General features: G+C 38.7%; 1 protein-coding gene across 5 annotated transcripts in view; it reads right to left on the reverse strand.

Moving 5' to 3' along the window:
- Positions 1-16,049, reverse strand: part of ATRN (attractin) — a 184,848-nt gene that overhangs the window by 133,513 nt on the left and 35,286 nt on the right. For 3 of the 5 annotated variants that reach the window (XM_027976837.3, XM_042229779.1, XM_027976838.2), the window contains exon 2: positions 1,222-1,305. In XM_027976837.3, coding sequence (XP_027832638.1) covers positions 1,222-1,305 — 84 coding nt within the window. Of the gene's footprint in view, positions 1-1,221; positions 1,306-13,705; positions 13,816-16,049 lie in introns of all 5 variants that reach the window. The other 2 variants (XM_042229777.2, XM_060397613.1) reach the window with 1 other exon arrangement.

The raw sequence follows: 16,049 nt of genomic DNA on the forward strand, positions 1-16,049 counted from the left end.
GTATTAATAGTAGTACAACAAGTGGTGGGGAAATACTCCAAAAAGTTTTGGAAAAGATTAAAATAGTGAGAGGCAAGCCATGTGAAAAGTTGGAAAAGACAATGTTTCAGACAGAGAGAACAACAATCTTAAAGTCTTAGACAAGAAGTTGATGTGTCCAAGCAACATGAAGAAAATCAGCATGTGTGAAACACAGCAAACAAAAGAAGCCACATGAGATAAGAAGTGAGTGAGAAGTGTGCAAGGGACAAAGGTAAAAGCTGGAGCTGGAGGCCAATTTCAAGGCTTTTACAGTGGCCCAGGAGAAAAGAGGATGGTTGGTGGTTCTTAAAATAACTGTAGAGTTGAAAATGAAAGAGAAAGCATGGGTCCTACTACTAATGGAAAGAAAGGTACCTGCTGACTGGTAACTCCTGCCATGGAACTGTTAGGTTAGCAAGAAATAAACTTCTATAGATTAAATCACTAAAAATAATAATGAATAAATAAGCTAACCAACAAACAAATAAAAAGGGCTATCAAAATCTCCTGCCTTCCCTGCTACCTATTCAAGTGAAATTTCCTTTATATACTTCAACCATAATAATATATTCTGTTTTCTAACTATTACAATCGAAAATATACAAATTTCTGGTATATACAATTCATCTGCCAATCAACACAAATTTTAAAATTAACACTGAAGATTAAGAAAAAAAAATTTTTGTTGTTCAGTCGCTAAGTCGTGTCTGAGTCTTTGTGACCCAATGGACTGCAGCACACCAGGCTCCTCTGTCCTCCACTATCTCCCAGAGTTTGCTCAAATTCATGTCCATTAAGTCGGTGATAGAGAAGGAAACGGCAACCCACTCCAATATTCTTGCTTGGAGAATCCCATGGACAGAGGAGCCTGGCGGGCCATGGTCCATGGGGTCACAGAGTCGGACAGGACTGAAGTGACTGAGCACACAAGTCGGTGATGCTTTCTAACCATCTCATCCTTTGCCGTCCCCTTCTCATTTTGCCTTCAATCTTTCCCAGTATCAGGGTCTTTTCCAATGAGTTGGCTCTTCATATCACATGGCCAAAGTATTGGAGCTTCAGCTAATCAAATTCACTCGTGAAAGAAAAATTTATCAAATAAAAAATATTTTAAGTTGATACAGTTAATTTTACTTGTTGGAAAAGTAATCTCACAATGAGCTCTATCTTAAAAAAGAAAAAAAAGTCATTATTACTTACTGTCCTTCAATGAGCCATGTGCATTTTGTTTTATATTTATAATTTCCAGGTCCATCTGTTATAAATCCAGAAGATCCAGTTAGTCTGTAATTAAATAAAGTTCAAACTCATCAAAATTTAATGTATTAATAATATCCTTCTTAATTCTCAATACAATCCAAGTGGGTACACTGATACATATTATGGCCAAAAGAAAATGACTGGATAGTTATTTCATTCAGATTACACAAATCTGGATGAAACAAAATCTAGTCACATACTTAAGGGGATACAAACATATGAAAACCAAAAGGAATGAACAAAAACACCAAAATTTTTCCAGCTAAGACGGGAAAATCACATTTTGCACTATAAAAATGGCCACAAGAAGTTACTTATAAGTTGGTTTTTAAAAAACAAGGCCACACAGTTACCATTACAAGAAAAATGTGTTAATACAATAAACATGCTGTAGCCAGCATAATTGTGATGGGCAAGCACATCAATCCACAACACCCAACAGCTGAAGTGGCAATCCACGGCATTCCATTAGCAGTATACATCAGCACCTACTCCCCACACACATGCCAAGCTTGGAAGTTTATCAATATTTTTAGGTCTTGCCAATGATAGGCACATCCTAGTATCTCATTAATATTTTTACTGGTACTAATGCTAACATATGAGTTTTTTCTTATATGTTTTGATCATCTGCATTTTTTCCTTTGCAAATTAAGATTCCATATTCTTTACCTATTTTGCTACCAAGTTGTCGTCGTTGTTCAATCACTAAATTATGACTGACTTTGCAACACCAGGAACTGCAGCATGCCAGGCTTCTCTGTCCTTCACTATCTCCCTGAGTTTGTTCAAACTCATGTCCACTGAGCCAATGATACCACCCAATCATCTCATTCTGTTACCCCCTTTTCCTCTTACCCTCAATCTTTCCCAGCATCAAGGTCTTTTCCACTGAGTTCACTCCTTGCATCACGTTTATGAGCTCTTTTTATATCAAGGAGCTCCCATTTGTATGGTAAATGTACTATAAATATATTTCCTCAGTTTATTTTTTCTCTAAATTTTGTGTCTACTATCTTTTGCTATACAGAAAATTTTTATAAGAAGGATGCTATCTTTCCTAATAGCTGTTTCCAGATCACTTTTCCTCCCTATTCCATCAACAATGTCAGCTTTTCTGAAACAGATGCTCTCTTCTGGATCTGCCTTCCTTACTTTCTGAGTCACCTACTGACACACCAATTACTCCTCTTCACCTACTCAAAACATCAGCATCTACTTCACTACCCTCCACTCAACCATCATAAAGATGTTCCACCCAAAGCCCAGCAACTCCGTATTTTAACTTCACCATTAACAATCTTTTCCCCTACCCTACTTTAGTTACCAACTCTTTTCAGACCTGATTTTAGGAGTAAAAACTCTACCACCAAAATCTCCATTTAAGGTGACCTACACTCTGATGACCATTTCTGCTTTCTCTAGTTCATTTAGCCTAGTTCCCCCTCTCCAGTGAATCTCCAGCCCCAGAGACCTCCAATCCACAAACGATCACTCTTCATGTTCATCACTCGCACATTCCACTTTCCAACTTACCTAGTTATGATTCCTGGGTCCATCACAAATATCATCCTCGAAAATCCCTCGACTTCTTTGCCTTCTCTCTCTTGCTGTACTTGCCTGATATAAATGTCTCTGTGTCTTATTCCCCAACATCCATCCCATTCCCAAAATGTCAGTCTAAGTCAATCATGATTTCCTGTGCCCTTGTGCCAATAAGAAATGTGTATCAGTTAAGTTCTAATGTAATTCATAGAAAAACCTAGATAGTAATGACTTTAACCAAGATATAAAGCCCAAACATAAGCAGCCTGGAGCACATAAGGATTTCTGTGATCATTAGGGACCTTCTGTCTTGTTGCTCTTGTCCTCCTCAACATGTGCTTCCACCTCATAATCCAAGATGGCTGCACAAACTTCAGTTCAGTTCAGTTGCTCAGTCGTGTCTGACTCTTTGCGACCCCATGGATCACAGCACGCCAGGCCTCCCTGTCCATCACCAACTCCCGGAGTTCACTCAGAGTCACGTCCATCGAGTCAGTGATGCCATCCAGCATAATAACTCCAGTTATTATCTCCTTATTCTACCCAGCAGGAAGGAGTTGCAAGGAAACAAGGTACAAACCTCCTTTCCTCTAAGTCAAAAATAACCATTCAACTTACCTCCTAGCCAAAACTTAGACATACCTAAATGTCCAGGGAGGCTGAGAAATAGAGCCATTAGCCCAGATGACCATGTATATACGCAGTGAAAAATCAGGACTCTTTACTGAACAGGAGAAAGGCTATTATTTGGGTCACAGCATGTAATCTAATCTCAGATGTGAGGGGAAGTCTGATGGAAGGCTTCTAGGAAATATTTCCTCATTCCTACGAAAGATAAGTGTGGTAGATAGGAAGCTATGCCACCTAGACCTCTTCTTCAAGAAAAGACTTATTGCCAGCTGCAGAAGTGATTGTGGTCCACAGACAGCATCCAGATGTCAGTTCCATCCTTACCTCAGGTCATGCCCTTCCAAGTACAGTCCATCCTAGAATGGATATAAAGGCTGGGCATTTTTCAATTTAACACAGGACAACTCTGGCAAGCAATCATTACTCCAGAGCTCTCTTTTGTCAGGCCTGCATTGAAACTCAACTTCTTCCTTTCCTTCTTCACCTAGACGTTATACCTAACTTGTATTTCAAACTTTATCTCAGCAAATGCTTTTAAGAAACCCAACCTGTGACAGAAATCCTAAGAGACCAGCCTCCTCCCACTGGACTTTGCTGTGTCTGGATTTTAATTTAGTTATCATGCCACGAGCCAGAACACAAACGGTGACAAATCAAAGGTGAGTGCAAGGTCCCTGAAGAATCGTACAAAACAACCACAGAGACCATCCCAATTTTACAGGTAAATAAATTTCCCACTAGCTCAGTTTAGAGTATTCTACTATACTTCTTTTGCTCCTAAGAGTTTCTACAGACTTCACATGGACATGTTCAGGTATTTGCAAATATATATCACTTTTGGAAAAGGATTATTTTAAATATTTACTTTGTATCTTTAAACATACATTTACATAATTTTACAGATAATGAATAGATGTGATCAGACAGGCTTTTTAGGGTCAACTAAAGGACAATTCTTTTTTTTCCTTTACTGCTCTCTCCAGGTACTTTCCCCTTCTTCCCACCAAGATAAACATTTAACCACCTCACAACATTCTTATTTTTCTTCATGCATACAAGTCCCTGACAAGAATGTCCCTGATGAGAAGCCTCTGATGGTTCTCTTAAATCAGTTTTGGTTATACAAATTATTATTACACTAATCTTCTTATATAGTCCTCTTCTTCATTCAACAAAACGTTGTGGGAAATGCTCCAAAATATTGGGAACTGGTTTAATTCACATAGCATAATATTCTACCCTACAATATATCATTTTTTTTCCTGTCTTTTAGTTTCACTGATCTTTTCTATTGTTTTAATCATCTCCATTACATTTATTTCTGCTCTGATCTTCATGATTTCTTTCCTTCTACTAACTTTGGGTTTTGTTTGTTCTTCATTCCCTAGTTGCTTTAGGTGTAATGTTAGGTTGTTTATTTGAGGTTTTTCTTGTTTCCTAAGATTGTATAAGTATAAACTTCCCTCTTAGAACTGCTTTTGCTGCATCTCATAGGTTTTGGGTCATCCTGCTTTCATTTTCACTTGTCTCTCAGTAATTTTTGATTTCCTCAGTGATCCATTGCTGTTTTAGTAGCATACTACTTGGCCTCCATGTGTTTGTGTTTTTTTATTTTTTTCTTGGTAGTTGATTTCTAATCTCATAATGTTGCAGTCAGAAATGATGCTTGATATGACTTCAACTTTCTTAAATTTATCAAGGCTCACTTTGAGGCCTAGTATGTGATCAATCCTGGCGAATGTTCCATGTGCACTTGGAATGAATTTGTATTATGCTGCTTTTGGATGGAATGCTCTACAAATATTAAGTTTAACATGTCATTTAAGGCCTTTGTTTCCTTACTGATTTTCTCTGTGAATGAGCTGTCTGTTGATGAAAGTGGGGTATTAAAGCCCCCACTATTACTGTGTTACTGTCAATTTCTTCTTTTATGGTTGTTAGTATTTGCCTTATATATTGAGGTGCTCCAATGTTGAGTGCATAAATATTTACGACTGTTACATCTTCCTTTTGGACTGACCCTTTGATCATTACGTAGTGTCCATGTCTGTTGCAACACTCTTTAAAGTCTATTTTGTCTGATACAACTATTGCTTATCCAATTTTGATTTCCATTTGCATGGAATACATTTTTCCATCCCCTTTCGGTCTGTATGTGTCCTTAGATCTGAAGTGGGACTCCTGTAGACAGCATATATATATATATAGGTCTTGTTTTTGTATCCATTCAGTCAATTTCTGTTTTTTGGTTGGAACACTTACTCTGTTTACATTTAAGGTAATTATTAATATATATGTTCTTACTGGCATTTAGTTAACTGTTTTGGATTTGTTTTTCTAGGTGCTTTTCCTTTATCTTTTGTTCACTTCTCCTGTTATTTGATTACTAACTTTAATGTTGTGTTTAGATTCCATTTTTTGTTTTCTGTATCTATTGAGATTTTTGGTTTCTGGTTACCATGAGGTTTTCAAATAGCAGTCTATATATAACCAAGATTGGTATAAGTTGCTAGTTATAAGTTGGAAATATTTGTGCTCTCCTCTTCTTAGAACTGCTGATTTTGACATATTTGTGTGTGGATGATTTCTTACCATCACTAATCACTTTATGTTTATCTTTTTTTTTTTTTTCGGTATGTTTACTTTTAATAGTGAGTTTTTCCTTTGTAATTTTCCAGTTTCTAGTTATGGCCTTCTCTTTACTGCCTAGAGAAATTCCTTTAGCATTTGCTGCAAAACTTGTTATGGTGGTGCTGAATTCTCTTAGCTTTTGTTTATCTGTAAAGCTTTTGATTTCTCTGTCAAATCTAAATGAGAGCCTTGCTGGGAGGAATATTCTTAGTTGCAAATTCTTCCCTTTCAACACTTGAAATATATTGTGCCACTCCCTTCTGGCCTTCAGAGTTTCTGCTGAAAAATTAGCTGATAGTCTTATACAAATTCCCTTGTATGCTGTTTGTTGTTGCTTCCCCTTGTTCCTTTCAATATTTTTTGTCTTTAATTTTGTCAATTTGATTACTATGTGTCTCAGTGTATTCCTCCTTGGATTTATTTGACCTGAGCCTCTCTCTGTGCTCCCTGGACTTAAATGACAGTTTCCGTTACCATGTTAGGAAATTTTTCAGCTATTATCTCTTCAAATATTTTCTTGGGTACTTTCTCTCTCTCTCTTCTCTTTCTGCTGCTGCTGCTAAGTCGCTTCAGTTGTGTCCGACTCTGTGCGACCCCATAGACGGCAGCCCACCAGGCTCCCCCGTCCCTGGGATTCTCCAGGCAAGAACACTGGAGTGGGTTGCCATTTCCTTCTCCAATGCATGAAAGTGAAAAGTGAAAGTGAAGTCACTCAGTCATGCCCAACTCTTAGCGACCCCATGGACTGCAGCCTACCAGGCTCCTCCATCCCTGGGATTTTCCAGGCAAGAGTACTGGAGTGGGCTGCCATTGCTTCTCTTTCTAGGACCCTTATAGTGAAAATGTCAGTACTTTTCATGTTGTCCCAGAGATCTCCTAAAGACTGCCCTCGTTTCTTCTTACTCTTTCAATTCTGATCCATGGCAGTGGCTTCCACCATTCTGTCTTCCAGCTCACTCATCCATTCTTCTGCCTCAGTTATTCTGATACTTATTCCATCTAGTGCATTTTTTCATTTCAGTTACTGTATTATTCATCTGTTTGTTCTTTAGTTCTTCTAGGCCCTCATTAAACATTTCTGTATCTTCTCCACCTGTGCCTCCATTCTTTTCCTCAATATCTTGGGTCATTTTTACTATCATTACTCTAAATTCTTTTTTAAGGAGACTGCCTATCTCCACTTCATTTAGTTGTTCTTCTGGGGTTTTATCTTGTTCCTTCATCTGGGACACATTCCTCTGTTGTCTCATTTTGTCTAACTTCCTGTGACTGTGGTTTCCATTCAATAGACTGCAGGGTTCTAGTTGCAGCTTCTGCTTTGTGCCCTCTGAAGATGAGGGTGTCTAAGAGTCTTGTGCAAGCTTCCTGGTGAAAGTACCAGCTGAAAGTGTACCTGCTCATTGGTGGGTGGAGCTGGGTCTTGTCCATCTGGTGGGCTAGGCCATGTCAGAGCATGTGTTTCTTGGGGAGCTACTTACTCAGGAAGACTTTAAGCAAACAACCTGCTGATGGGTGGGACTATGTTCCCTCCCTGTTGGTTGTCTGGCCTGAGGCATCCCAGCACCAGAGGCAACAAGCTGTTGGGTGAGGCCAAGTCTGGTGAGAAAATGGCAGCCTCCAAGATGGCTCACACCAATGACGGCTACCCAGGACTGCTGCCACCAGTGTCCCTGTCCCCATAGTGAGCCACAATCACCCCCTCTACCTCCACAGGAGATCCTCCAATACTAGCAGGTAAGTTTGACCCAGTCTCTTATGAGACCACTGCTTTTTCTCCTGGGTCTTGGTGAACACAAGACCCTATCTACACCCTCTAAGATTAGAGTTTGAGTTTTCCCCACTCCTGTGAAATTCGAGTGATCAAACACTGCTGGCCTTCAAAGCTACATTCTCTGGGGACTCCTCCTCCTGTTGCCAGACATCCAGGCTGGGGAGCCTAATGTGGGGCTCAGAACTTTCATTCCTCTGGGAGAACTTTGGTGGGTACAATTATTTTCTACTTTGTGGGTTGCCCACCCCATGTGTATGGGACTTGATTTTGTCATGATTACATCCATCCTACCATCACGTTCTGGTTCCTTCTTTGTCTCTGGATGTAGGACACCTTTTTTGGTAGGTTCCAGTATTCTTTTGTTGGTGGGTGTTCAGCACTTAGTTATGATTTCGGTGTTTCCATCAGAAGGTGTGAGCTCATGTACTCTGCCACAGGCACACCTGAGGCCAAACTGAGGTCAAGAGTAGAGAGTAAAAGTTTGTTTCTATTAAACAGAATGTGCTTAGGTTTTATTTCTCAACCTAGTCTAACAGTTTCACAATATAGCCTATTCACATTTAGCATGAGGACAATTATATTGATTTTATTCCTTCCAACCAAATTTTTAAATCAAACTTAATAAGGATTAGTTTATACAGAATAAAATGTAATCATCAAATATGTACAATATGGTAAGTCTTGACAAATTTATACACATATAAAATACCCCAAACAAGATATAAAATAGTTCTATCATCCCCTCAATGTTCCCTCAGACCTCCTTGCAGGTAATCGCTCTCAACACTGATCTTGTTTCTATCACTGCAGACTAGTTCGACAAAATTTGATTTAATGAAATCATACCAAGACACTTTTGTGCCTTGCTTTTCTTGATCAGCATGTTTCCAAGTACTGTGTGTATCAATAGCTTGTTCTTTCCTATTGCTGGGTAATATTCTGTTGTATGAATATATAGACTACAACATGTCCATCTATTTTCCTGTTGATAGACACCTGGATTATGTAGTTATAGATGCTTACGAACAAAGCTGCTAAGAACACCTGTGTACAAGCCTTTGTATGGACATTTCTCTAGGACAAATATATACTAAAAAAAGGAATCACCATATCGAAGTATAGATACACACCTAAATTTAAAGAAACTGCCAAAGTGTCTCCTAAGTGGTTACATCATATTAGACTTCCATCATCTAGGTATAAATATTTTCTGCTCTCAGGTCTCCCAGTACTCCCACAGCCTTAACAATATATCCCTTCAGCAATATACTGGACTCTGTAAGTGAGAAAGACCTATTGCACTCCATGGACGCAACACTGTTTCCAGATCTGCAACTTTGTGACCCCTGCACCTTGCTTCACTGGCCCAGCTACACTGCCTTCTGTGTCTAGAAGAATCACAACAAAATTTAGATCCCAGAGTTTCCTATAGGTCCCCACAGCAAGCTGCTTCAACAGAAGCATGGAGCTTGCAGTTAGGAGAGTCAGGGAAACAAGTCTCATTCAGGCTTCTTTCTATGTCTTTCCTCTCTACTGTTAAAGCCCATCTGAGTCTGGGTTTTCTTGTGCTTCTAACTGAAAGCATCCCAACTACTTATTTCACCAACTCCAAGATAAACATGTTTCTCTTAACTGCTCAGAAATCAGGATGCATTATAAAACATGCAGTTTAAATGATTATTTTTTTCTTTCTTAGAAGTACACAAGATACAGGTATATTTTACATTCAGTGGCATCTTAAGATAACATTATATACACATGGCAAAACCTGGTTGAATCCAACTCTCTGCTCACTCTGTATATGAAACCAAGCAGCTAAATAAGGCTAGAAACAAAACACTGTGCTCACTGGTCTCACTCCACACTTAGAAACACATTTCTCCAGGAGGTTCCCAGCACTGCGGGAAAACCAATTCTTTCACATCCCTGGCCGATTCACTGCTATCCCTTATTATCGTTCACTTTCCAAACCCTCTTCCTTTTCTTCAATTTTAGCTGGTGATCCTCTGATTACTCCACTGTTTCATGTCTATTTACCTCCAGTGGAATATACATTTCATGACAACAAGGACTTTCATCTGTTCTATTCATTATTCCTAGTGTCTAGAAGTATGTCTGGCATCCTAATAATACAAAGTGAATAGCTGGGGAAAGAAGAAATAAATCAAAAGAGATCTACATTTCCTTCTACTACTTTAATGCAAGTACTTTGCTTTCCCCTAGTGACAATGGATAGGGTCACACCACTTACCTGGGTCCAGAATTCTTAAAACACTACTCAATCAAGGGTCTCACCAGAACAAACCTAATTCTAAATCTATGCTATACTTTTCCTATCTACTGGATCAGCATAAGACAAGCTGTTGGATTTCCTTCTTAAAAAAAAAAAAAACAAAAAACCTCACCTGTCATGTTCTGCCTACTTTCTTTTCTTACATTTACACCGAAGTCTTCTTAAGAAGAATTATCTACTCTTGGGAAATCCCTGGTGATCCAGTGGTTAGAACTCCACGTTTTCATTGTCGATGGTGTGAGATCAATCCCTGAACAGGGAACTAAGATCCTGCAAGCTGTGCAGTGCAGCCTCCCACCCACCCCAAAAAAAGACTAGGGACTTCCCTGGTGGTCCAGTGGTTCTGCCTTCCTATTCAGGGGACACGGGTTCAATTCTTGGTCAGGGAACTAAGATCCCACATACTGTAGGACAAATAAGCCCGCACCCCAGCTAGAGAGCCAGCATGCTCAGCCAGCACGCTGAGTCCATGTGTGACAACCAGAGAGCCCGCATGCCCCAACTACTGCATCTGCACACTCTAGAGCCCAAGCTCTACAACCAGAAGCCAGCATGCTGCAATTAGAGAAAGCCCATGTGCTGCAATGAACAGCTGGCACAATGCAATGAAGACTCAGCACAACCAAAAAAAGAATCATCTACTCTCACTGACAACACTCTTACCTCCTAATATCTAACCCCATTCCAATGGGGTCTAACCCTCACCCCTCCTCTGAAATCCTTTTGTTAAGGTACAGAGGGATAAATTTTCAGATCCCTTCTTAATTCAACAATTGAAATAGCTGATTACTTCCTCTTTTTTTGCATTTAATATTATGTTTTCTTCCAATTTTCTTGAGATATAATTGAAATACAGCACTCGATAGGTTAAAGGTGTACAGCATAATTATTTGACTTACATACTTCACAAAATTATCACAATAAATTTACCAAAAATCTATCACCTCATATAGACACAACATTAAAGAAACAGAAAATTAAGTTTTTCCCTATGATGAGAACACTTAGGATTTAGTCTAATAACTTTTATATATAATAATCAGCAGTGTTAATTAAATATACCATGTTGTATATCTCTAGTGCTTCCTTATTTATAACTAGAAATTTGTACCTTTTGACTGTTTTCATTTAATTCCACCACCCTCCACGCCCTGCCTCTAGTAACCACAAATCTGATCTCTTTTCCTGTTTGTTTTTGAAGTATAATAGAACTATAATGCATGTTAGTTCCTGTTACACAAAACAGTGTTTTGATATTTCTATCCATTTCAAAATGATAATGATAAGTCTAGTTACAATCTCATCATACAAAGATATTACACAGTTATTGACTATATTCTTCACACAGTACATTTCATACCAATGAGTCATTTGCAATGATAAGTTTGTGCCTTTTAACGCCTTCACTTATTTTTCTCTCTTCCACTCTCATCTCCTCTACCAACCACCTGTTTGTCCTCTGCATCTACAACTGTTTTCTTATATTTGTTCATTTGTTTTTCTTTTTAGATTCTACATACAGTAGAACTCATACAGTATTTGTCTTTCTCTTATTTCACTTCGTGTAATACACTCCATGTTGTCACAAGTGGCAAGATTTCTTTTTTCTATGGCTGAATAATACTCCATCCCAGGTGGTGCAGTGGTAAAGAATCTGCATGGCAATGCAGGAGATGCAAGAGACGTGAGTGTGATCCCTAGGTCAGGAAGATGCCAAAGAGTATGAAACAGCAACCCACTCCAGTACTCTTGCCTGGAAAATTCCATGGATAGAGGAACCCAGCGGGCTACAGTCCATGGGTCACAAAAACTCGGAATGAATACACATACACACAATATACATACATGCCACATCTTTATCCATTCATCTATTGATGGGCACTTAGGTTGCTTCCATATCTTGGCTATTGTAAATAACGCTGCAATGAACACAGGGATACATATGTATAATCTCTAATTGGTGTTTTCTTTCATTTGGATAAATACCCAGAAGTAGAACTGCTGGATCATATAATAGTCTATTTTTAACTTTTGAGGAATCTTCAATCTGTTTTCAGTTTTCATTCCAATCCCAAAGAAGGGCAATGCCAAAGAATGTTCAAACTGACACACAACTGCACTCATTTCACATGCTAGTAAAGTAGTGCTAAAAATTCTCCAAGCTAGGCTTCAACAGTATGTGAACGGAGAACTTCCACATGTTCAAGCTGAATTTAGAAAAGACAGAGGAATCAGAGATCAAATTGCCAACATCCGTTGAATAATAGAAAAAGCATTCTAGAAAAGAATTCTAGAAAAACATCTACTTCTGCTTTGCTGACTACACCAAAGCCTCTGACTGTACAAATCACAACAAAATGTGGAAAATTCAACAGATGGGAATACCAGACCAACTTTCCTGTCTCCTGAGGGGCCTGTATGCAGGTCAAGAAGCAAGTTAGAACAGCAAGTGTAACAACAAACTGTTTGACAACTGAGAAAGAAGTACATCAAGGCTGTATACTGTCACCCTACTTATTTAACTTCTTTGCAGAATACATCATGTAAAATGCCAGGCTGGATGAAGAACAAGCTGGAATCAGGATTGCCAGGAGAAATATCAATAACCTCAGATATGCAGACGACACCACCCTTATGGCAGAAAGCAAAGAGGAACTAAAGAGCCCCCTGGTGAAGGTGAAAGAGGACAGTCAAAAAGTTGGCTTAAAATTCAACATTCAAAAAATTAAGATCATGGCATTTGGTCCCAACACTTCATGGCAAACAGATGTGGAAACAATGCAAACAATGACAGACTTTATTTTTTGGGGGTCCAAAATCATTGTGGGCAGTGACAACAGCCATGAAATTAAAAGATGCTTCATCCTTGAAAGAGAAGCTATGACAAACCTAGACAGTGTATTAAAAAGCAGAGACATTACTTTGCCGACACAGGTCCAAATAGTCAAAGCTATGGTTTTTCCAGTAGTCATGTATGCCCATGAGAGTAGGACCATAAAGAAGGCTGAGCACCGAAGAACTGATGCTTTTGAACTGTGGTGTTGGAGAAGACTCCTGAGAGTCCCTTGGACTGCAAGGTGATCAAACCAGTCAGTATTAAAGGAAATAAATCCTGAATATTCATTGCAGGGACTGATGCTGATGCTGAAGCTCCAATATTCTAGCTACCTGATGTGAAGAGCAGACTCAGTGGAAAAGACCCTGATGCTGGGAAAGATTGAGGGTAAGAGGAGAAGAGATGACAGAGGATGACATGGTTGGATGGCATCATCGGCTAAACGGACATAGAGTTTGAGCAAGCTCTGTGAGGTGGTGAAGGACAAGGAAGCCTGGCATGCTGCAATCCATGGGGTCAAACAGTTGGAAACAACTGAGAGACTGAACAACACACTGTTTGCCACAGTGTCTGCAGCAATTCACATTCCCACCAACAGTGCACAGTGTTCCCTCTTCTCCACATCCTCACCAATTCTTGTCATTTGTTGTCTTTTTGAAAACAGTCATTCTTGACCAGTGTGAGGTGATAGTTCACTGTGATTCTGATTTGCATTTACCTGATGTTAAGCATCTCTTCATGTGCCACTGGCCATCGGCATACTTGCTTTGGAAAATCATTTGTTTAGATCCTCCACCCATTTTTCTTCATGGCAAATAGATGGGGAAACTGTGGAAACAGTGACAGACTTTATTTTTGGGGGGTCCAAAAATCACTGCAGATGGTGACTGCAACCATGAAATTAAAAGACGCTTGCTCCTTGGAAGGAAAGTTATGACCAACATAGATAGCATATTAAAAAGCAGAGACATTACTTTGCCAACAAAAGTCCATCTAGTCAAAGCTATGGTTTTTCCAGCAGTCATGTATGGATGTGAGAGTTGGACTACAAAGAAAGCTGAATGCCGGAGAATTGATACTTTTGAACTGTGGTGTTGGAGAAGACTCTTGAGAGTCCCTTGGACTGCAAGGAGATCCAGTCAGTCCATCCTAAAGGAGATCAGTCCTGAATATTCATTGGAAGGACTGATGCTGAAGCCGAAACTCCAATACTTTGGCCACATGATGCAAAAAGCTCACTCATTGGAAAAGACCCTGATGCTGGGAAAGACTGAAGGCGGGAGAAGGGGGCGACAGAGGACAAGATGGTTGGATGGCATCACCGACTTGATGGACATAAGTTTGAGTATATTCTGGGAATTGGTGATGGACAGGGAGGCCTGGTGTGCTGCAGTCCATGGGTTCCCAAAGAGCTGGACAGGACTGAGCGACTGAACTGAACTGACCCATTTTTCAGTCAGGTTGTCTTTTCATGTTGAACTGTATGAGTTCTTTGTATATTTTGGATATTAATCCTATATTGAAAATACCATTTGTGAATATGTTCTTATTCAGTAAATGGCCTTTTCATTTTCTTGATAGTTTCCTTTACTGTGCAAAAGATCTTTAGATTGATGTAGTCCAATCTGTTTATTTTTGCTTTTGTTTCCCTTGCCTGAGGAGACATATCCAAAAAAAAAAAAACTAAGACTGATGTCAAAGAGCATACTGCATATGTTTTCTTGTAAAAATTTTATGGTTTTGTGTTTTATATTTAAGTCTCTACTCCATTTTGAATTTATTTTTGTGCATGGTGTGACAGTATTCCAGCTTGATTCTTTTGCATGTAACTGTCCAGTTTTCATCACGTAATACCATTTATTAAAGAGGCTGTTTTTTCCCCATTGTACATTATTGCTTCCTTTATCATAGATAATGCCTATGTAAGTAAGGACTCATTTCTGGGCTCTACTCTGTTTCACTGATGTATTCTGTTTCACTGCATCTATTTTTGTGCCAGTACCACACTGCTCTATTACCACAGCTCACAGTACAGTCTGAAATTGGGGCACCTCCCTCTTTCTTAAAACACTTTCTCCACTTGGTTTACCAAATCAAACCCTATACTCTAGACTCACAGGCAGCTTCTTCTCAGTCCCCTTTAATAAGTCCAGCTGCTTTTCCCAGTATCTAATTGTAGGAATGCCCCAAGGCTCCAATCTCAGTCTACTCCTCAACCTAAACTAACTAGGTAAGCTGATCTCAAATTGCCTCCAAAGATTTAAACGCCACCTATATATATTTTTAACAAAAAAATTTTCACCTCTATGATGGGAACATGATTCTTCTGGTTATCCTAGGCAAAAGCTATTATCAATACAGACATATTCCCTACAAAAAATGACTTTCATTTTTTCCTTTCTAATGTTTTTATTATATTTTATTATTTTCTTATCTTATTGCAACTGGATAAGATCTCCATTACTACAATGAAAAAGAACTGGTGATGGTAAATATCCCTGTCCTGTTCTCTATCTCAGGGGAAAGTTTTCACTATTTCACCATACACTGTGATATTTACCCTAATTTCTCTGTATGAAATCTTTATCAGATTAAGAAAGTATTTTTCCATCCTTTAAACAATTTTTTTAAACCACTAATGAATACTGAACTCTAATTCTTAAAAGAACTGTCCATCTAATGAAATGATCATTTGGTTTTTCTCATTTATTCCGTTAAATCTACTTTAATTTCTCAAATAAATTAAACTTGGTCATTATTCTTTTTATATTTTGCTGGACACAGTTGGCAAATATTTTGGTTTTTTAAATATGTTTGGTAAGTTAGACTGACCTGCTGTTTCCATCCCTTATCAGGTTTTGATGACAAACATATGCTGGATGCATAAAAACAAGGAATTTCACCTCTTTTCCTTAGGCTTAGAAGAGTCTATGTAACACTGGTGCTATTTCTCCTATAAAAGTTTGCAAGAATTCACTATTGAAGACATCTGGGCCTGAAGTCTTCTTTTTAGTAAGTTAGTTTTACTAGAGTTTGCCATTTAATCTACATTTTTCTAAATT

This window comes from Ovis aries, chromosome 13 (assembly GCF_016772045.2).
Source record: "Ovis aries strain OAR_USU_Benz2616 breed Rambouillet chromosome 13, ARS-UI_Ramb_v3.0, whole genome shotgun sequence".
Classification (NCBI taxonomy): Eukaryota; Metazoa; Chordata; class Mammalia; order Artiodactyla; family Bovidae; genus Ovis; species Ovis aries.